The sequence below is a fragment of the Rhea americana genome, unplaced genomic scaffold (genome assembly GCF_003343005.1).
Source record: "Rhea americana isolate MKP2758 unplaced genomic scaffold, rheAme1 scaffold_13, whole genome shotgun sequence".
NCBI lineage: Eukaryota > Metazoa > Chordata > Aves > Rheiformes > Rheidae > Rhea > Rhea americana.
In genome coordinates this window covers 2,594,280-2,616,137 of record NW_028185372.1, presented here as the reverse complement: position 1 = coordinate 2,616,137, position 21,858 = coordinate 2,594,280, and the positions used below count along the sequence as shown (strand labels likewise).

Here is a 21,858-nt window from a genome sequence, read left to right as displayed (position 1 = left end):
ATACAGATGATTCAGTACTAAATGAGGGTGTGAGTTACAGATGTCTCAAGCTGGATACATACCCACCAAGGCACCAGAGGTCATAAAGCTAGCCAAAGAACCTAATGGGCAAAGCCCCAACTAAGAGAATGGCACTTCCACGCAGCGATGCCAGCTCATTGCAAAACACTCCTCAGGGTTCAGCAGAGGTTAAACTTGATAGGACAAAAACTCATGGTTCCTCTTCCCATAAGAAATACTCTTCTACAGTCCAACAGCAAAAAGGTAGGCAAGACAAAGAAACCAAACTAGGCATGTAATTACAGCCAAGGAGCCAAAGACCAGAGGCCTACGGACACAAATGCTCAGTTCTTGCTAACAATCACAAAACAAAGGCAACGGTACCATCTTCACTAAGTTATACAGCAGAGGAAGTACCTGTGCAGAGATGAACTTAAACAACTCTAAAATAGCTACAAACACACAGAGGCAAAGTGCCGGGACTCAAAGATAACAYTAGCACTCCACTAGTCTGCTGCAGAAGACTTTTGAAAAATAAGATGCATAAGCAAGACAAATGACTGCAGAGTGAAAACAAGACTTTTATACCAGCAGCAATGACATAAACAAGGGAAAGGAAACTAAGTTGCCCCCCAGGTGGTAGGCTGCAATGATCTAACAGGTAAAGTCTTGGCCCTATGAACAGGCACATAACACTGAAAAACTGGCCTTAACAAGTCACTGAACTTCAGCACAAAGGACAGAAGAGCATAAATTGCTATACAGAAACATCTAGAAGCTGCACAGAACATGGAGAGAAAAATCCAGCCCGGGAGAAGGCGCTGGGGAAGCCATTCTGCATGCCAAAATGCTAGAGATGACTGTGGCACCTCTGCAAAGGCGTCTTTCAATGAAACCAGTAAACAAACAAAATCCCCACTTTGCTCCAGAAATACAGAAACAAAAGCCCATATAGACTCTGGCCAAATACGTAGCATATGGAAAATTAGGATCACAACTTGGCAACGACTAAAACTAGGAAGGGAGGCCCTAGGTGAAAGTCTAAAAAAAATTACATTCATACACAATTAATGCAAATATTGTTTCTAATGTTCCATTTGCACGAAGAGGTGGACCTTTCATACCAAGTATTTATTCATATTAATATTTTTCCCTGGACAACTCAGAGGGGTGAGTTAGAGTTTGCTATCCCATGTATGGCCCAGCAGACTCTTCATATCTCCTTCCTGACATAATTAACTCTTACTATTGAGCTGYCCAATATTAAAAATTGCTTTTAAAAATGTGTTAAAGTGGGCCTTGTTGGTGAACATGATGCCTGAAAATCCAATGTCTAGGACTACTGCAAACAGCAAAAGTTAAGTACAAATATAAATGTAATTTAAGTTAGCTTTATATTTTTTTAGTATTTTTTGCACAGACATTATTTTAAAATTTAGGCTGATAAGAGAGTCATTTAAGACAACTTGGAAATTAAACATTGTGAATAATAGTGACTTGGACTCTTAAAACAGAAATTGTAACAAGGTTTACTTGCAATAAAATAAAAATTAGAAAACAAGATCTAGTTGTTCAGAATAATTAACACAAAAAGTTTTGCCTACTTACCTTTTTATTCCTCCCAAGCTTAGAGAGCAGTCACTGTATTTTTCCTCATCTGCCTTTCCCTCCAGCTCTGCTCTCCACTAAGCCATGCTGCCTCAGTAAACAACTTCTAACAATAGAAATCATAAATATTTCACCTATAACCAAGGATCTGATAAATTTTTAAAAATCTTACCACTATGTTACAGAAATTCGTTTGAAAATGCTTTATTTTGTAGTACTTTACTTGGATGAAACAAAAAAAACAGTCTTTAGTGAAACAGCGGTCATTTAACATTAATTACCTGAAGGGGACATTCCACAAAGCTCTTTAGCAGGTCCTGTTACCCAACTGCTGCTCTTCACCTGATACTTTCTTCTCTCTTCCTTTTCCTGGCTACCTAGGCATTAAGTCCTTCGTATTACGTGTGACAGAACTAATTGCAAGCTAAGGATTTCTTTTGRTATTCTAATTAAGTATATACAAGAAGATTTTCTAAAAGACAAAAAGACAAGTTGTGGGTTATTCCGTGAGGTTCCACTCTGATCAGAAGGCAACGCTGAGTTAGAGCAGTGGAAATGTTTTGCTGTTGGAACGTTAGACAAATCTCACGCCGCCTTCGGAGAACAGGCTTACTTTTCCCTAATGCACAGAAATGCTAACTGAAAAAGATAAACATGGATAAAGAAGTCTCACAATTAAACCACGATGCAGAGAACGCCTGAGAAAAACTTTAAGCCCCATTGCCTCTATCAGGACACATGCTTGAGATTAGGAAGGTGATTAAATGCTTGGCTAAATATAGCCTTAGCAAATGCCTTCAGAATCTATTCATAATTAATAAAGCTTGATTGTTTATGTCATCTTTTGTTCTCTACTCTTAGTGGAAATGCAGAGTGCTTGTCTTACTACATATGATTAYAATCACAATACTTACCATACTGTATACTATTATAATCACAAYATAAATGTCTACAACTAATCTAGATTCCTTTCTGCTTCCACAAATGATACTAATTTTCAATCTCTCTGTCCTTCAGTTTATGGCATTTAGCATTGCGATTCTGTGTTAAACACTGAATCCTTTCAATATTTAAATAACCACTATCAGTCTTTAGAGAATGTGAGCCAAGAAATAACATAATTCAGGCAAACAACAAAAACAACATACACAAAAAGTTGGTAACAGATGTTAACTGTGTTAACACTAACCAGTACAAACTAATAGGGTTAGGAAGCTTGAATCAAATTATTTGTCAACTAATAAATAAACATATGTTCGTTTTATTAAAATAAAATATATAATTGTCTGTTCCTGTTTTACCTGGTGAAAAATAAAATTCATATAAAATATTATTGTGAGATGATATATATATTTGCAAACACTACCATTCACTTAAGGATGGACATCAGAAAATATGGTTTTTAAAATTCACATACAAGCTAACTGAACCAGATTACTCCATATTAATAAATCTAAATAAAAGCGTAAATCTYGTTTATCTGAAGATAACTTGTTATATGGTATAAGAAAAAAATGAGAAGTTTGAGAATCTGTATTATTTTATTCTGGTACTTAAAATCCTTTAACATTGTCATGACACAGCTTTGGTAAAGTTGGCAGTAATAAAAAAAAAAGAACATTCAGCAATATCCCGAATTCTATTACAAATTATAAGCACAAATATTTTTCATTTAAATCACAAAGCTAAGTAACTGACACAGGGAGGAGTTTTCCTTTTCACAGTAAATTTCATTCCTTATTACAAAATTCAGATATAGAATTACCATCCACRGTAATACAACGATCCTTTTTAAACTGTAGGCAGTTTTACACATCAAAATAATTTATGCWTTCAAAGATTCTGACCTGCTCCTCAAAATAAAGAAATACATGCTGCATTTTGTTTCAAATGCTCTTGAATTGTTTTTTAAATCAATTTCTTCAAATTTTACGTTTTTTCCACTCTGGTTTGTCTGTTTCATCATCTTCCTGTTCCACTTCTGCAAAAACTGTTTTTGGCTGTGTTCTAGAAAACAGTAAAAAGATTAAAATAATGGTCAGACTATAGTTCTTCCTTATGAGAAGCTCCATAAGACATGCAGTAGACACAAATGACATCCCTTCTGTACTTAAAAAGGGAGGAGAGTATCTTATACTTGTCTATTTCATTTTCAACAATAAAAGCATCAAGTAATTTTCTAAAAATTCAAGAAACTTGCAGCTCTCAGGCAAAGAAAGAAAGTAAGAAGAGGAGCACAGCAAATAAACCAGCAAGTACTAGATCCTCATCAGTGTGCAACCTTACCTGTCTATTCCATGAATAAAATGGATTTTAATATAATGCTAGAAAAATGGAGTTAGTCTTCTCATTTTATGACAAAAAAAAAAATTCATTTTGATATGCTGTAGTAAGACAGCAGCCAGTAAATGAAAACAGAACAGCATGGTTTCTGGCTAGCCTATGCATGAAAAAAACAGCTTCTCCTCCAGAGACTTCATCCAGCACTACTGTAACATAATAAAACTAATGATCTTCATATGAGAACAGAGTGTATTCTACAGTCAGGCTTGATGGTATCTATCCCTCCACTGTTTACTTCTATTTTAAATAACACTTGAACTTTAKAAAAATAATTATTGATTACTTTCTAAACGAACACAGTATCAAGTAGCATTTCAACAAACTGTTTAGACATTCAGTTCTCCCATTTTACACTTTAATCACAGCCTGGTCCTTTTTTTTCTCCAATCTAATTCTTAGCGTAATCATTGTGGAGCTGAAACTGCTAGATTTGTGAAGTTGGCTCTACTAGACTCCTCATTACAACAAAGACATGTCAAAGTATAAAAAGCAGCCAAGACAGTCGTCGTCTTATTAGGGTATTTACTAATGTTTTTACAGCCGTCAGAGGATGTGAACTGCTAACTATTTTTATAACAACCATTATTTGGCAGACTCTAGAAAATGCATAAAACTTAAAAAAATTGTGTCCGCCTTACTTAACACAGTAGGCATAATTCAATGTTACCACTGACTTCAAAGAATAATAGTAAGCCCTCAGCTACTGAAGTCAAAGAGCATGATTCTCCAGTTGTAAAATATGTGACACAAAATAGATTTAAAGTCATCAGAACCAGTCAGAGACAACTTCCCTTGTACAGAGAATCTTTCTATTGGCTTGCCTTCTCCTTCCTCCTCCAAACTTGCTTGGAGGTGAGGAGCACACCAAGATGTTTCACAGATGGTCAGAAAGGAGCTCCTGCTGTGGGACTCTATTGGCACATGGTCCCCAAAGCCCAAGTGCAAGATCTGGGCTGTGTGTCTCATTACATCTAAGCAGACCGTGGACACAGCTGAGGACCTAAGCTAGTAGAAGTTAGATATGTCACTGTATGGAAAGCAGAATTAAAAGTAAAAAAAAATATATTCTCCAAATCGAAGAAAAAGGTCATCTGAAGATAGTTACATAAACTCTACTTATTTAGTCACTGAAAGAAGATAAAAATAATTAGTATTTGAGCCAGCAGGAATAAAGGCTTTATTGGCTGAAATACTGAATTTTTTTGGCTGCCGAAGAACTGGAATGTACAGAATCTTCGCTCTTTTCAAAACCTATTGGTGGAAGTTTATTTATGCAGTTTTAACAGTCKACCTTCATTGTATCACAATGCATACACACAAAAGTTATCTAAATGTCATGCGGGATCACACAAGGTCAGTAGCGAGATGTTTGTTAGTGTAGCACAACTGATCGAGTGTAAACCTATCACTTCTGACCACAAAACCAGCAAGTGTCATCATTTTAGTCAGAAACTTCCATCCAAAAAGAATGACTTTATTTCTGACATGATATTTATTTCTGACATCTGCATATTTTTCAGAATAGGAATGGTAAAGCAATATCTGAAAAGTTATAGACTTCAGCTAATATAAGTAAGTTGCTCAGAGTTCAGTAAAGTGAAATAAAAAAGAGAGACCAGCATAATTTAGCAGTAACCAGTTCAAGAGGAAGCATATAGAGGAAATCAAGTCTGCTTGCTATCTCAATTTTTAAAATTAGCATGAAATGGCTATGGCCTCAGTTCAGCTGAAATATAAACTGTTCCACCTCCACAAGGTAATCAGAACACCTACGGTTATTCATATGTCTGACCATTTTAAAGACAAACACAGAAATCACTGTTTTTGTTATAGAATTTATCAGTAGTGATCATTTAATTTAAATAAAAATTGTTCTGCTTAGGAACTGCAATGGAGATYGCCAGTGCAATAGGAGTACACTACATGATTAATATTTATAGAAAAATTATCRAGTAGGTTTACTACTTCAAAATATTTTCATTTCTAAGGGCTAAACACCATATATGGCATCATTTGTCTTGTGGCTTGTCAGGACAAATGGGAGTCATGCACGGCAAAAGGGGTCAGGAGAGCTAGTCGATCTTCAAGGGCAACCTCCTCGAACCACATTCCATCCAATGTGCAGAAGGTCAAGCAAGCACAGCAGAAGGCCAGCACAGATGAACAGGGAACTCCTGACTGAGATCAAAGCCCAAGCCCCAAACCCCCCAAAGTACAGAGAGGAAGTGAGCACAGGCTACTCGAGAGGAATAGAGGCACTGCCTGAACATGTGGGAGTGGATATAAGAAAGCCAAAGCTCAGCTGGATTGAAACTAGAAAGAGATGCAAAGGGCAACACTAAAGCTGTCTACAACTATGATGACAGCAAAAGGAATGCTAAGGAAAATGTGTTCAGTGGGGCAGGGAACCTATTAACACAGGATATGGAAAACGCCAAGGTACTCAGTGCTTTCTTTGGCTCAGTCTTCCCCAGGAAGGTTTCTCCTCAGGCCTTCCAGGATCCCCATCTACTAGCAGAGTCTACAGCAGGAAATGGAGCATTACCAACAGCAGAGGTAGATGGAGCACATAGCCAGCTGGATATATACAGATCTATGGGATCAGATGGGATGCATCTGAAGGAACTGAAGGTGCTGGCCAATGTCATTTCAAGGGCAGTCTGTCATCTTTGAGAGGTCACAGTGATCCAGTCTTGATGACTGGAAAAGACAAACATCACACTTAGCTTCAGGAAGGGCAAGAGGAGGGGAACTACAGGATAGTCAACCTAACCTCAGTCCCTGGAACAAATTTTCATGGAAGCCATTTCCTGGCACATGAAGGACAAAAAGGTGGGAACAGCCCGCAAGTATTTAGCGAGGACATATAGTGCCTGTTCAGTCTGATTGCTTTGTGCCATGAGATCCCCCTCTCTTCAGCACTTGTGAGATAGCATCTGAATTACTGTGGCCACTTCTGGGTTTCCCAGTAGAGAAAAGGTATCGTCATATTGGAGCAAGCCCAGAGGAGAGCCATCAGTTGGTCAGAAGATAGTGAAGAGCTGCCATCAGGATAGTTAGAGGGCTGGAGAACATGATATATGCGGAGAGGCTCAGAGAACTGGGTTTCTTCACTTTGAGAAGGGTAAAGAGGGATCTTATTGCTATCTACAGCTACCTAATGACAGGGTATGCAGAAGATGAAGCCAGACTCTTCTCAGAGGTGCATAGCGGTAAGGCACGCAAAAACAGACACAATATGAAAGATGGGAAGTTCCAGTTAGATAACACCAGGAAATTTTTTCTTTACTGAGAGGATGGTCAAACACTGCAACAAGTTGTCTGGAGCATTCGTGGAATCTCCATCTTTGAGGATATTCAAATTTGACTGCACAAGTCCCTGAACAACCTGATCTAATTAGACCTAACTAACTTGATTTCATTGGACCTACCTTGAGCAGGAGGTTGGACTGAATGACTTCCAGGTGTCCCTTCCCACCTAAATTATTCTATGATTCTGTAATTCCAGTTGATTGTTTGCTAAAACAAGTATGTCAAAAACTGAAAAATGCATTCATATTGTACTTAAGGGTTACAGCAAAAGGCTGTAAGCAAAAAAAAAAAAAAAAAAAAAAAAAAAAAAAAAAAAAAAAAAAAAAAAAAAAAAAAAAAAAAAAAAAAAAAAAAGAAAAAAAAAAAAGAAAAAAAGTGAAATTTGTTTTGTTCTTACTAGATTTGTTTGTATGCTTTTCTGTAAGATTTTCTTTAGTTCAGTAGTTTTCAAATATTCAGATATACAAATCCCTAAAAAAAATTTGCAGTGGCCAGGCAGACTGTTCTAGAGTCAACTTAATCTCTCTAGTTCTGGTTTGTTTTTCTTAGTTACCTTCACGGATCTGGTAAAAGTAGCCCATTGACATCTAAGATTCACAGACTAGCAGTTAAAAAAATTACTGCTTTAACTAAACCAGCTGGAGAGGGCAATTCCATATCATAGCATGTGACTCATGTCACAGTAACTTCTGAAATTTGTGTTTATTTTGCACAAACAAAGAAAAAAGAATACTTTCAAGAATGCTTAGAAACCAGAACCGTGTCAAAAAGGCTACTCCGAGACCAAAAACTTTAGATTTTAAAGGATCAGGCCCCTTCTATTCATTCCTATCAACCAGCCTATCAACCAGGAAATCTCAGAGATGWTCCTCTCAAAATTAACAGACTTCCAAAAAAAGATTCATCTTAAATATATCAGGATGTGTCAACAAAATCTCAGTTACAAAACATTCTACTCCAGTCTGCTTCTTAAATTAAAGGTACTTGAGCCACAGTGTAAGTAATGTTTCACATAYGAGTACTGCTACTGAGAAAAAGAGCAGTGAACACACAGCACAGCTACAGGTTGTTCCTTTTGCCAGTTACCAGCAGCGACGACAAAGATGGCAAAAAGGGGACAACGTCAATGAAATGTAAGATATGTTCAAAGACCTCTTGTCTATCCTGATGAAGAGGGAAATTTCACCCTCATCYTCCTTACAACACAGGCCTAAGCTACATATGGGCCTGATTAGGCCCTCAGCTTCAACGCTTATTAATTCCTGCTGATCCTTCAGAGGGACATCTGAAGTCATTACAGTATCTCTGTACAGCTGTGTTAAAGCAAACAGCTCACAAAGAATGTAGTTTTCAAACATTTACAACTGATGCCTCAAGTTCCTTTCCTGTAGTTCTTTACTTGAAATCTTCAATCTGTCCTTCCTTTCCTTTCCTTTCACTCCACTGGAACTACTCTTGCCAAGGTCTCTAACAAGCTTTTTCCTGAAAAATCTCAAGGTCTTTTCTCTGTGCTCATCCATTATGACCTCTCTGCTGCACTGATCACTGCTTTTTGGACACTTTATTCACATTCAGCTTCTGCGATACGTCACCTACAGCTTCAGCATGTACTTCTTATCATCCCTTGATATCCTTTTCAGCAGTATCTGTTTTTTCACTCATCCTTTTGCCWCTTACATACCTTCCCCTCCTTTTCTGGCTCAAATTATAGGAGAAACAGAAAGGTTATGCTAATGATAACAAGCTTGAAAAAAATTTCAAGTGATAAATAATGCAAATGACTATTAGGGTTCCAGGTGCCTGGAAACTAGGTACCTTTAAATCCAACAGGATTTATGGAAAATTAAAAGGAAATATTTTTATGTGCAACTTATAAACTAACAGTACTAGTCATGCCACAGGTTCTTATTACAAGGATTATAAACCATGAAAATATAATTATAAAAGCATGAAATCAGTTACCTGATTTAAAATGAAATACCTATGGCTTTTTCCTGCTCCTAGCTTTGTGGAGAGAGGAAGAGTTTTTTTGAATAAACATTTTTGCATTATTATCTCTTGTAAACACCTTAGTCTGAGAACTCTGATCCTGCTCACTCCTGTATGCAGGATAACAGTTTTACAACAGCTTACTACAGTTTTGCATTATTTTCTAYATTCTCCTTCCTCCCTCCAAAAAAAAGTGAAATTCCCTAGTAAGTCTTGTTCCAAACACTTTTCTTAATGATTTTTTAAAGAATAAAGARGCATTCCAAGAAATGGTTTTGAAATTCCCTTAGCTGTAAGAAGTCTACACTATTCTAGCATAGCAACACCAACAAAAGATCATTAAAAATCTTTTAACTTGACAACTGTTTCCTCYTTCACCTTTCACTGTAGCAAAAAAGTACACAGTCTTCTTGTTAATATGAGCATCTCACTTCTTAAAAATATGACCATCTATTATGTTTCCAATTTTAAATAATATTTTGGACAGAAATTAAGTACAAACTGTAGATTTTATCATGGCATACTTCATAAGAGGCTTTAAATCTATAGAAAAGGAAACATACAGAATTTAAAACATTTTTTCTCAAATTGCTGTTTTTAAGTAGCTGGGTAAAATAGCCTTTCTCCTCTTTCAGTATTTTTAGTCAGAGATTTTTACATTAAAAGTAACTAGCTAGCATTTTTATGATCTTTTCAGAAACAATCTTACTGTTCTAGTAAGAATTGTGAAATGCCAAAATGATTAGTCTACACAATCCTTCATATTGATTTCCCTCTGACTGTAGGAGATGGAGGTTAAAGTACATTCATTTTCTTTTACTGGTTTAGATAAAAATACCAGCCCAGATGTTTTCACTGACGTTCGTAGATCAAATTCTTTTACATGATTAYTACTCATATGATAGGATTCATTCACAAAAGAATAAAACTGACTTCAGACAAATGGTATGACTGAGAGAAAATCAGTGTTACTTGCAACTATGTATGTGAGGGTAAACCACAAATCATTTGGCCTYGGATCACTGTTTATTATAAAGCTCAAGGCGCAATGTCTATGACAGGCATAACTTGATAACCTGACATATCTGATAAATCAATCACTATGAAAAAAGATTTAGTATCTAAAATGTTTTTCCTTAGGTTAATATGCATTTTCTTACAGTGGAAAATGGAAAATCATAAAYGAATAATCATCTATTAGACAACACACACACAGCCTTGTCAAACAAGAGAACGTATCAAGTGGATATTTTTATATCATGCTTAAGCAAGAAATGGTAGGAATATCAGGAAGAACTGATAACAGAAAAATAAAGAAAATAGTAAAAATAAATTACTGTTTAAAAAAAGGAAACATACTGGTTATACGTTTTYTAGGTTTCAAGATAATATATAGTTTTGAAGAATACTAAATGTATTTAGAATATAACCTTTCCTAATCATTAAGTGTATATTATGCTATCACTAAAAGGATGCAGTTTCCCTAGATTTGTACACAGCTCAGTATTTTGAACTCCTGATTTCCACAGGGCCACACTACTTCAATATAATRATATCTGATAATTTACATCAATTACTTGTATTTTGCCTGTTTTACTGAGCATATATTTAGAAGAACATCTGTAAGATGCTGTATATATAAGGTGAGCATATATGCTCAGCAAAGTCAGATATCGGATATACAATTATTACCACTTTCTATACTATATACATGGGAAGACAGGCAGCTAATGAGACCCAAAGACCTGCCATTGGTCCATTCTTGTTAATGTAGACCTCCATTTCTGAAAATGAAGGACATAACACAATTATAAAGAAAGTTTCCACATTTCAGTGTTAGCCTGAGTGAAATATAACAATAAAAAACCTTTAAAATGCTTGTTGCATAGGGCACTTCTTAAAGTCAAGTTTCTAAAGCAAGGATAACGGCAGTTTCACTGGCACAAAATCTATCAACTGCCAAAGCTGTCAAGGCAGCATGCTGCTGGCTGCACTCCAACTCCCCCACACGCATAGCACCGTCTGGTGTGTAAGTTAATAGCAGTCTGGACTTGCATCCTCCCCACTTCTCAGCCAGCTCTCTTCTTTCCCTGCAGCTACATCTTTTAACAAGAAACCGTAATGAGATCTGCCCACCTGACACAGCAAGCCTTCTGTAATACAGCTATGTTTTAAAACTTTCATGTCTATTACATTGCAGGTGTCAGGGATRAAACCTAATATGCAATCAATGAAGTTGCTGAGCCAAAAATATACAAAAGTGTCTATCTATATGACGGAATATGTGATCATATTTACTTTTGAGAATGGAGAGTTGCACATTTTAAATAAGAATGGGTACATGCACATTCATGTGTAGCAAACATGAATCCCCTAAAAAATTTGTATCTGTATTTAGCATCTTCATTATAGCAATCATTACAAAATCAGACTCTTAAATATTTCTCCTTTTGACTTGTTAACAAGGGTGATACTGTACTATGCATTCATGCGATGCACTTTACAACAATGCCATAGTTATTAATTACTCAGTCAGAGCCCGGCTGGGTCACTAACGCTCTCCAGTTGCTTTGGAACTTCTCAAGTTGCTATTCTGTGATCCTTGCGAAGATGTGGGCCAAGTCAGAAAACAACTGTCATCACTAGAAACAACTTTGGCTATTAAAATATTTTCAACTTCTGGAAAGCTGTGATTTTTTTAATAACAGAAATAAAAGCTACTACAATAAGTACAGTCTGGGATACACAACAACAGGCTGCAAGCATGAAATGCAGCTTATTAGCTCTGCCTGTTCTGTGCAGACCATTTCACCTTTTCACAACCTTTTCCTTACGCATTTTGAAACCACCAGTTATACTAGATAGGTTATGTTATGTAACAAAACCCTCAGTAACAGTAATACAATGGAAAAAGTTTAGTAATTTTTAAAGAGGTAGTGTGAATGTTTCTGTTCATTACTATGAAATGCATTCATTTAGTATTATAGTATTTGTAATTTAGTATTAATGTATTAGTATTTAGTATGTATTTTAGCACTACTATTAGTATCCATTCAATGATTTGAATCATACTGGAAAGTATTAAAGAAGAATATTCCACAGTTTTCACACACAGAGGTAAAACACACACACACCACATTCACATCTATATTTTAGACTGAGCAAATAACCATCTGTGGGATGGTTCCACTAGCATAACTTTGACATAGCTGTTTAAGTTATGTAACAGCAACCGATTATATATTTATTTACGTTGAATTTTTTGTAAAAGGTTATCAGTGCCATTTTTAATATTTGTGTACCTGTAAGACCAACTTAAGCAGGTACCCAGGTGTTCAGGCAGGAAAAAATTCAAATAAAGACTTCAGAATTTCAAGAAATCATCTAAAATACGCTGTCATAATACCAAGAAAGTATTTTGCAGGTTTTACCTCAGAATCAGTTAGAAGTAGATGGTATATGGCTGGTAACACCAGCCAAACTTGCGACCCTAGTCTGCCAATGGGACAGTATCCTATTACGTTACAATTTCAAAGACTAGTTTGGGGAAGACTAGTAAATTTTAAAAGCTTTTGAAAGAATTTTCTAGCACTGACAGATATATTTTTTAAATGGTAATGTCAAATTTTAAGAGTTTAACCTACTGGAAGCTCAATCTTCATATGAGAACATGACATATTCTTGGTTTGCATATTCATAGCAATGATCCAGAAAAGGCAAAGAATACTGTTAAAAATGTGTCTTCTGTTTTTACCAAACACCCACTAGCCTCCAAAAATATTGCTTGTATTTTTAATTGTTTTCTTACTTAGCATATGCTGGAGCAACCCAGTATGGATTCTCCTCCGCTTCCTTTGCATGACGTAAAATAGCCTCGCGAGGGTTGCTATCATCTGTCTTATCCAGTGCAATGTTCTTGACTATGTATGAYGACAAGGTACCTCCATGAGTTCCAACACGACCACCACGACCTGTAGCAAAAAAAGAAACAAGTATTTTAGAGAAATCTATTTAACAAATAGAGAAGCAAAATATTGTATTATGTCTGTAACCTTGATCTGATATACAGAAGCTATATAATGTTACAGAAAAAGCCTAATGTAGAGCTGCATTCACAAAAGTGTTTTACGGATTATATAACTAGAAATGAGTCACTGCAATTAATTTATTTTTGGCAAGCATTCCAATCAAAGATCAATGTCATACAGTGCTGGGCACTGCTCATGTGTAGAGTCCCCACCCAAAAATTTTTGAATGCAAATCCAAACAAGCAGGGAACCTGGGCCTGAAGATCCCTTTGACATATGACAGTCGGGCAGACAGGCAATGATTATGCCTAGATTACCTGGTCCTGCCACTGGAGGTTCAGGTTTGTGAGATTTCAGGGGATCCAGTCTATCCTTTTCTAGTTGTTTCCTGGTGCTTCGCTGTCGTGGTTCACGGAACATCGGAAGCGCATGGGCTGAAGAGAAAAGTCACAGTTTGGAGAAAAAAAGTGTTAGAAATTCCATTAGCTTTTTAAAGTTAAAGCCTCCTGCTCATCTGTATCTAAGCAGTGGTATATTTTAGATGGTTTCTTCCTGCTGAATTTTTAAAAGATAAAAGCAGTCAGATTTCTAGTGTTCCTTTAGGCAGCAGTGTTTCATCTGTAACACTGTTTGAATAGTTTACTCAAATTTAACTTTCTCCTCCATCATTCAGTTCTCAGCATTACCACTGTGACCAAACAGTTGCTCTTTTTCAAACTTTCCATCTTTCTACAGTTTTCTAATACTCTATTCTAACAGTGTGACAAAACCCTAGATGCAGTCTTGGATCTGAGACAGACAGAGGATGAATCCCTTCTATGATCCAACACATCATGTTTCTCTATATAAAGTTATAATCACTTTTTAAACAAATTATGATATTAATTGAGGTTGGTTAAATCCGTAATTTAGATGGAATTTGTCTAAATTATCAGTATTTAATACTCCTCTATTTCTGCTACAGTATCTTCAATCACAGCAATTTATCTGTGTACTGTTTCAACACATGCTGCCCAGGCAAAGAGACACTTTTGCTAGCCGTGCCAAAGTGCCATGTTCAGGGACATAGTTTTCCCAGGGTGAGGCTTAGCTCTAACACCCATGTGTGCTGAATGCTGCTGTTTCTTCAAAATGTGGAAAATTCGGGGGGGGGGGAATGACACTCAACAAATACGAAACCCAGAAAGCACCATAATCTCAAGCGTAGGGGCACCGGCTCCTTACTGAATAAAAGAGAATGAGGTATGGAGGGATCTACTGGCTTAATTTTCCAGGTTATTTCTGGAAGCCTACTAAATTTATTAGACTAAGTAAAGTCACAGCCACGTGACACAGAAGTAGATCTTTGGGAATAAATGTTTAGATTTTATTTTTGCAGATTTTATGAAGTATGAAATGCCTGGGACAATTTGCTGGCAAGCACTAAGCTTGACCGGTTTGCATAGAGCATCTGAGGTGACTAATGCACAGATCCAAGCTTTTGCCATATGTGGAGTCAAGGTTGTCCAAGGGAAACCCAAGCTGAGTATTCCTGCRTTTTAAAAGTAACATCTAATCCCTCAAGTTACTTTCCTGCATTTTAAGCAGCTACTATAAGCAATTCTGAGAGTGGACTAAAAAAGTCAAAAAAAAAGGAAAAAAAAAATTAAGTAGTACAAAAAAGTCCCCCCMAAAAAAAAGTCAAGGGAAAAAAATAAAAGGTTGGTTCACTTGGGAAAGAACTTCTGAGATTTTCAGATCTGTCCAGTTCTATCTGTAAACTTAAAAGGAAGAAACGCAACCTCTGAAAAGTTTCCAAACGGGAAACAAACTGAAAAAATCATAAAGCAAATCCTTACAACTACTTCACTTCCAGCTCTCAAACATTTTTACTGCATTACTTTATATGGAAGTATCCTTATTTAGTTTCAGAATGATGTGGAAAGAATAATTAAACAGTTAAAATTCAATGACAAAGTTCCGAAACCTTGCAAAAATTGGACTTAAATCTAGATTTGCGTACCTTTGAATGGCAATTATAAATGCCATTGGATACACTTGCATACACAAGTTCCACTGGATTTTAAGCGGAAAGTTTTTTAAAAAAATCACAAAAACTCTTTACAGCGTAAACATTAACAACAGCACACAAAGTATTTAGATAATAGGCTGTGTGATGATAGAGTCAGAGCTGTAGTAAGAATGGGGTGAGAAGGGCATCCAGAGGAGATAAATATTCCCGATCTCTGTCAGCTGTTACTTTACTCACTGCTACTCAGGAACGGGAATTGCACATCCGCAGCAGCAAGGTGAGGAGGAGATAGCTGTGGTAGGAAAGTATCCAACATGGGACCCTAGAACCAAAGTGCCTTGATATGGGCCTGGTTTTTAAGATTGCCCAGGCTTTCTCATTCTAAATCTTCTTTTTGTTTATTATGCTGCCAAACAATTTGTAAGTTAAACAAAAATGAAATGTTATTTCTAAGAATGAGATTACTTGAAAACAGGGCTGAATCCAACACTCTGGAACTGAGAGAAGAGGAAGAAAAGAAGCAGAAAAGATCTCAGTTCACATGAGGTAGCACTACATAGGACAGCGCTAACTGGGAGGGCTGGATCTCAGCTGAGCCCATCATCTTGTTACATTTGCCCTTAGGAAAAGCCAAGTCACTAAATATTTTACTGTAACAATGATAACAATTTCTTATGTATCAGTGAGTTCTAACAGGAACATGAGTTTTTATACAAGAACAACTCTGATGCTGGAGAGGTATTTTAACTATTTAAAACCTCATATCTTTGGGCAAGTTCTATATTTCGAAAAATCACTTGGAATTTGTTCAAGATCTGTTCTTAATGGTTTTGATTTTGCCGCTCATATTATTAATTTTGTTAAGTGACAAAAAGCTTCGTAGACCCATCTATACTCATTCATCTTAGTGAGGATTTGAGAGGAGAGGGGGGAAAAAAGAAAAGAAAAGAAAGAAAGAAAGAAAGAAAAGCTACTTTTGGCTTTTTTGCTTTATCTAGCTTCTCCCCCCCCCCCCTTTTTCTTCAACAAAATACATATAAAAGGACATCTCAACTGAATACAAACAGTTGTGATTCCAGGTTTCTATTGCATTGAACTTACACCAAAATCTAGGAAACAACCATGATTAGCAACTTTACAGGACATACTGAACAAAATCATATGAAGCACTAACATCTCACAGCAATGTCCAATACTTAGTAAACGATTGCAACTTTTTAGAGGGGAGAATATAAAATTGCAAAGAATACAAAACCTGAGAAAGAGCTAAGGATGCTCTTTAAGGATAAGTTTGAGTTCCTTACGTGTTATAATGTAATCTTGTGTAAGAGTCTCTGCTTGTCTCTCTTTTCGTTTTGTTTTGACCACGCACAATTTTGCTCCCCTAGGAGGAAACACACAACAGTTTAGTTGGTCTTTTTATAGCAGAAATAGAAACCATTTTTTATTCAAGACAAATATTCTCAACTAAGTTATATAGTATGTTAAACATTCATGAAAGAGTGTATCTTTGCATGTCCATGCACACATGAGGGAAGGCAAAGAGATTAATACATCTGCTATAGTGCAGCTTTCTATGACTTGTGGAAATAAGAGTGGAAGTTTCACATTTCGTTTGTCCACAGTATGTCTAGTGGGTGCAGAGAAAATGTTCCTCTCCAAATGGGAGCAGTGATTTGCTCCTACTGCTGCTCCTCAGCAGCAAGGGTGGCARTTACCTAATCAGAAGCGTCTGTAACACAGCCCTGGGGAAGCTTGCATAAGCTCAGATGGTGCTAAGATTGATTTAAACTGGTGGTATTATTCCTCCTTGCTATAGCACCAGGAAACAACCTGGGTACCAAACTGAGCTAGGGCTCTCATGATCTGCATCACTGACTTGGGGCTGCACTCACTTTGCAGTACACATCTGTTTGATACTTAACGAACTATGGCAGCTCTGCAATGTTAGCATTTTTTGAGTATGGAAGGAAGATTATACCTTTACAGAGTGTCTACTGTATGTAACCACAAGAAAAACAAACAGTAATTTGTCTCTGGAGAGGCATCCAAGCAATGATGGCTGACTGCTCTCTGGTTCTCTAAACTGACAAACTAAACTTATTTCCGACTAATTTATGATCCAGAGTTTATCCACATATTCAAGTGTCCAGGTCACAGCAGGCATCCAGCAGCTGTGACTTGTAATACCATATGTTTCTGGATGCCACTGAAACAAAGACAAGGGGCTATAAGGAAAGAATATCTTATTCATGCCACTCAATATATTAACTTAAATTTCACACTGTGCCAAAAGAAGCATCCCCTAGGTCTTCAGCTAATCCATAGGGTAAAAGGAAGTCAACTGCAAAAGAAGTACTTATAGACTAGTTAAGTCATTTCTTTTCATTCTAGGCTGATAGTTGCTTCCTGATGAGTAAACACCTTTCCATTAGATGTGCAGGCAAAAAACACAGGTGACAAGAGGGGGAAGGAGGGTTGAGAACCAAGCAGAAAGACAGGCATACGCTTTCTCGTATTGCTCCCTTCTCAAATTTGGTATTGAAGCGCAGCTTCACAGTCATTGAAGTTTAAGTTAATGTTTCTAAACAAAATTTTTATTTCAGAAAAAAAATGAGATGTGAGATCAGAAAATATGACTACATTAAACAAATATACATTGAAATAACACCATTTCATGCAGACCTTAAGAGGCTGGTTATTGTTAATGCTGAAGAAGAGTTGGTTAATCTTGCTACTGAAGAGTTGGTTATTCTTACTGCAGCTTTTGTACAACTCAATAGTGAAAGCATGCGCAAATTCAGATAAAATTGTCAGTATACAGCACCATGAAAAGCTCAGAGGAAAATGCACTGCTTTTAAAAACCATTTTTTTCTTCTTACAGTAATTAAATAGGCAGAACTGTGCAAAACAATCAATCCCAAAYCATTTTCCCCATCTCTTATAATCAGAAAATCACAGAATCAGCCTAAAGTTGAGAAAAAATAATGTTCTTAATCATTAGTCACTACCATTACCTCTGGCTTTTGATAGGATCATAGTACACTTTTGCCAGTCCATTTGCTGTGCCAACCATGATCTGGTTCAGCTTGGGATGCCAAAGGCAACGCACAACACTCTGAAACAAAGCAAAATATTGATACTTGGTCATTCATCTATATCTTAGAATTAATATCCATATTGTCAAATAAGGGCCCAAAGTTGCACTGCCAAGGAACAAGCATGAAAACGTGAATGAATAAGTGAAAACGTGAATGAATAAGTGAAAACGTGAATGAATAAGTGAAAACGTGAATGAATAAGTGAAAACGTGAATGAATAAAAGTTTCTCTCCTAAGTGGAACACAATCTAAAAGGAGAAATAACACACGGACACAGGCAGATAAGGAAGCAAAAATGGGTGGCAGCGTGATAATCAGAGATCTTCACAGGCTAACTGTTCCAGGATCTTCACGGGTATCATGCAACTAGAAAGTTAAAGGCAGATTCGAAAAAGAACAACGAGGTGCTTCAGATTTGGCAATGTGGGCCTTCAAGACTTTTGCATTTCCTTTTACAATTCTTAATTATTCCACCCTCTTCCTTGCGTTAACTATTTTTCCCTTCCTCTCAAACTAAAACTTTCACACAGAGCTGACCTTTCATTTGCTGACTGCAGAAATGAGGAGTAATTGATCTTCACTCTTGGTTCTTTCTTCCCTAGAATGCTCTGAAGAACTTGATATTTGAAGGCACTGTCTCACAGTTCTGTCACCCTTCTGGTTAGCACAGAAACTGACAGTCAGACTTAAAGAGCATTGTTCTGTTATACATACAGCACAGTCTCCCGTATGACTGATGGCTGTAGTCAATCTGAATCACCAGACCAAAACAGTAACTCTGTAAGACTACCAAGGCATCTGACTCAAGACAGCCAAAGGAGTGGGCATAATTTGCCATGCAGGACAGAACATCTTAATACGAAAAACATATCTGCATCTGACTAACGGGAAAAAAAAAACCCTGCTCTTGAGAGATGGTAACCTTTTAAAGGGATACTCTCCAAGACTGAAGTCTTGACAGTGCTTTTGTTAACTTTGTAATAAACGTACCCAGAGCTAGCAAGATGTATCTTCATGCTATCATTTCACTGAATAATACTCAATCATTATTCCATCCTTTTTCCCCCAAGCTTACCACTTCTTCTTTCTCAAAAAACAGGTATAAACTCCTTACAAAGTAAATTAATAATTCAATATTCAACCACTTCCACACATCTATCAAGAAACTATCTATATATTTTGCTGCATAATACAGTACATAATGGTCACAAGATATATAACTTTGGAGATGAGAACCATATGATTTAGAAGTGAATAGTTCTTTATCAACTCTGTTGACTGCTGAATCATTTTTCCCATTTCTCTTTTCTCTCTCTGATTCGGTCCATATCCCATTTTTTTCAATGTTGTGAGGCACAGAGAATTAAAACTATGATTCTGAAACCTATCCATCATGAATTAGACATTTAATTATCTACAAGATGAATATGAACTTTTTTCAGAATGGTTTATCTGCTTGGTATTCTTGCTAAAAAGAAAAAATTGAGATATGAGCTTACAAGAATGAGCTTATCGCTCTTTACAAGGTATATCTATAAAGCATCATRCCCATTGCATGCATACACACACAACAGCATGCTACCCACAGGCACAAATAAACATGATTTTAGCCAAAGGACAATGATCTTTTCAGAGATAAATAGGAAGTRCAAAGTAAAATTCTTCTAATTCATTATTGCTATAATCCCTGCTATGTGTTACCAAAATAATCAATACAGGGTTATAAATAAGTTGTTTGGTTTAAACAAAGATTTCTACGCACTGATACGTAATCCTATTACTCAAACGTTACAGTAATTCTGTAACACACAAAGCTAATAACAAATATTGAAGGTCAAAGGTGGGTGGCCTTTTCTTTTATTAATATTTATTGCATGTGTTTAGCCAGCGTTTTTAAACTTCGTAGTTAATGTGGTTCTCCACTTTCTACTGTCAAGTAAATGTATTTTACAGCATGGTACTGGATACCAGCCAAAAAAAACAAAGCCTGAGACAATGTGCCTCAGCACCGATGGGGATTGCTAAGTTTCTAACTTGTCAAACACGCACAGCACACTGAAAACCACCATGGCACATGCTCCAGAGTAGGCAGAAGAAGCTGCCATAAAAATGCAGCACTATAAACCTTCTGAAACTGTAAAATGTGTCCAGAATATAATTTTTTAAAAACTAAACAAATACAAAGTCTGAACACGCAAGTAATTAATTTTTATAAGCCTACTTTGTAAAAAATAGTAAAAACTACTAAGGTGGATTTTCAGATTGTTTCGGAATTGGATAATATCTTAAACAAGATAAAAATTTTGAAATCCTGAAGTAAATCCTGAAAATCTTTTTCAGTCAGCTAACCCCAAAGAAGTAAATATTTTAAACACCTATCAGCARAGGGATCATTGCAGACTAGGTGCTAACACTGGGAATGAGGTAAGGGAGTGGGAATCTTTATCATGCAAAAATAGTTAATTCCTAAACATAGCAGCCTTGCACCAATAACTCTAAGTCTCCTACTGTTTACACTTAAAATAAATCAGATAGATATCTTTATCATCAGGAATGCAAAACAAAATTATCGTCACAGAATGTCCTGCCCCCTAGTTCTCCACGGGAACAGAGTGTTCCTGGCAGGAAAAGACGCATTTCTCCCACCTGACCTACCCATGCACATAGATAGACACCTGCCTATTGATACAAGATTTTACAGATTCATAGAATGGCGAGGTTAGAAGGGACTTCTGGATATATCTAGTCTGACCCTCTGCTAAAAGCAAGGTCAACTAGAGTAGATTGTTCAGGAGATCATCCAGTACGGTTTTGAATACTCACCTCCCAGGAAGGTGACTTCACAACCTCTCCGGGCAACCTGTTCCAATGTTTAACAATTCTCACCACAAAAAAAGTTTCTTCTTATGTTTAAATAAAATTTCCTGTGTTTTGGTTTGTGCCTATTGCCTCTTGTCCTGTCACTGATCACCACTGGGAAGAGTCTGGCTCTGTCTTCTTTACTTCCTCCCATCAGGTATTTATAAACATTGATAAGATCCTCCCAGAGCTTTCTCTTTTCCAAGCTAAACAGCCCCAGCRCTCTCAGCCTCTCCTCATACAGCAGATGCTCCAGCCCCTTAATCGTCTTAGTGGCTGTTTACTGAACTCGCTCCAATATGCTCATGCCTCTCTTGTACCAAGAAACYGAGAACTGGACCTAGCACTCCTGAGCAGAAGGCAGTAATTGCCTCCCTTGACCTGTTTGAAATGCTATTTTGTGTGATATAAATACCTCTGGCTGCTGCTTTTTGTTTCTCTCAGAGGAAAATAGGATTCGACTTGAATTCTAATTCCAAAATCCACAATGATTTTTTTTTAATAACCAGTTTGATTTTAAGATTGGGTCTTACAGTGGAACCCAGAATGAACCAGCTAGTACTTAAGTTTTTACTGCCCCTGAGACAAGAGTTTAGGCTAGAAGCA

At 36.7% G+C, this 21,858-nt stretch overlaps 1 protein-coding gene across 1 annotated transcript in view; it reads right to left on the bottom strand.

The window, feature by feature from the left end:
- Positions 1–3,130: 3,130 nt before the first annotated feature.
- Positions 3,131–21,858, bottom strand: part of WDR70 (WD repeat domain 70) — a 142,240-nt gene continuing 123,512 nt past the window's right edge. Inside the window, exons 15-19 of the mRNA XM_085297698.1 lie at positions 18,310–18,410; positions 16,596–16,675; positions 13,598–13,714; positions 13,061–13,223; positions 3,131–3,615 (exon numbers count right to left, since the gene is read on the bottom strand). Coding sequence (XP_085153824.1) covers positions 3,531–3,615; positions 13,061–13,223; positions 13,598–13,714; positions 16,596–16,675; positions 18,310–18,410 — 546 coding nt within the window. The 3' untranslated portion in view covers positions 3,131–3,530. The remainder of the gene's footprint in view (positions 3,616–13,060; positions 13,224–13,597; positions 13,715–16,595; positions 16,676–18,309; positions 18,411–21,858) is intronic.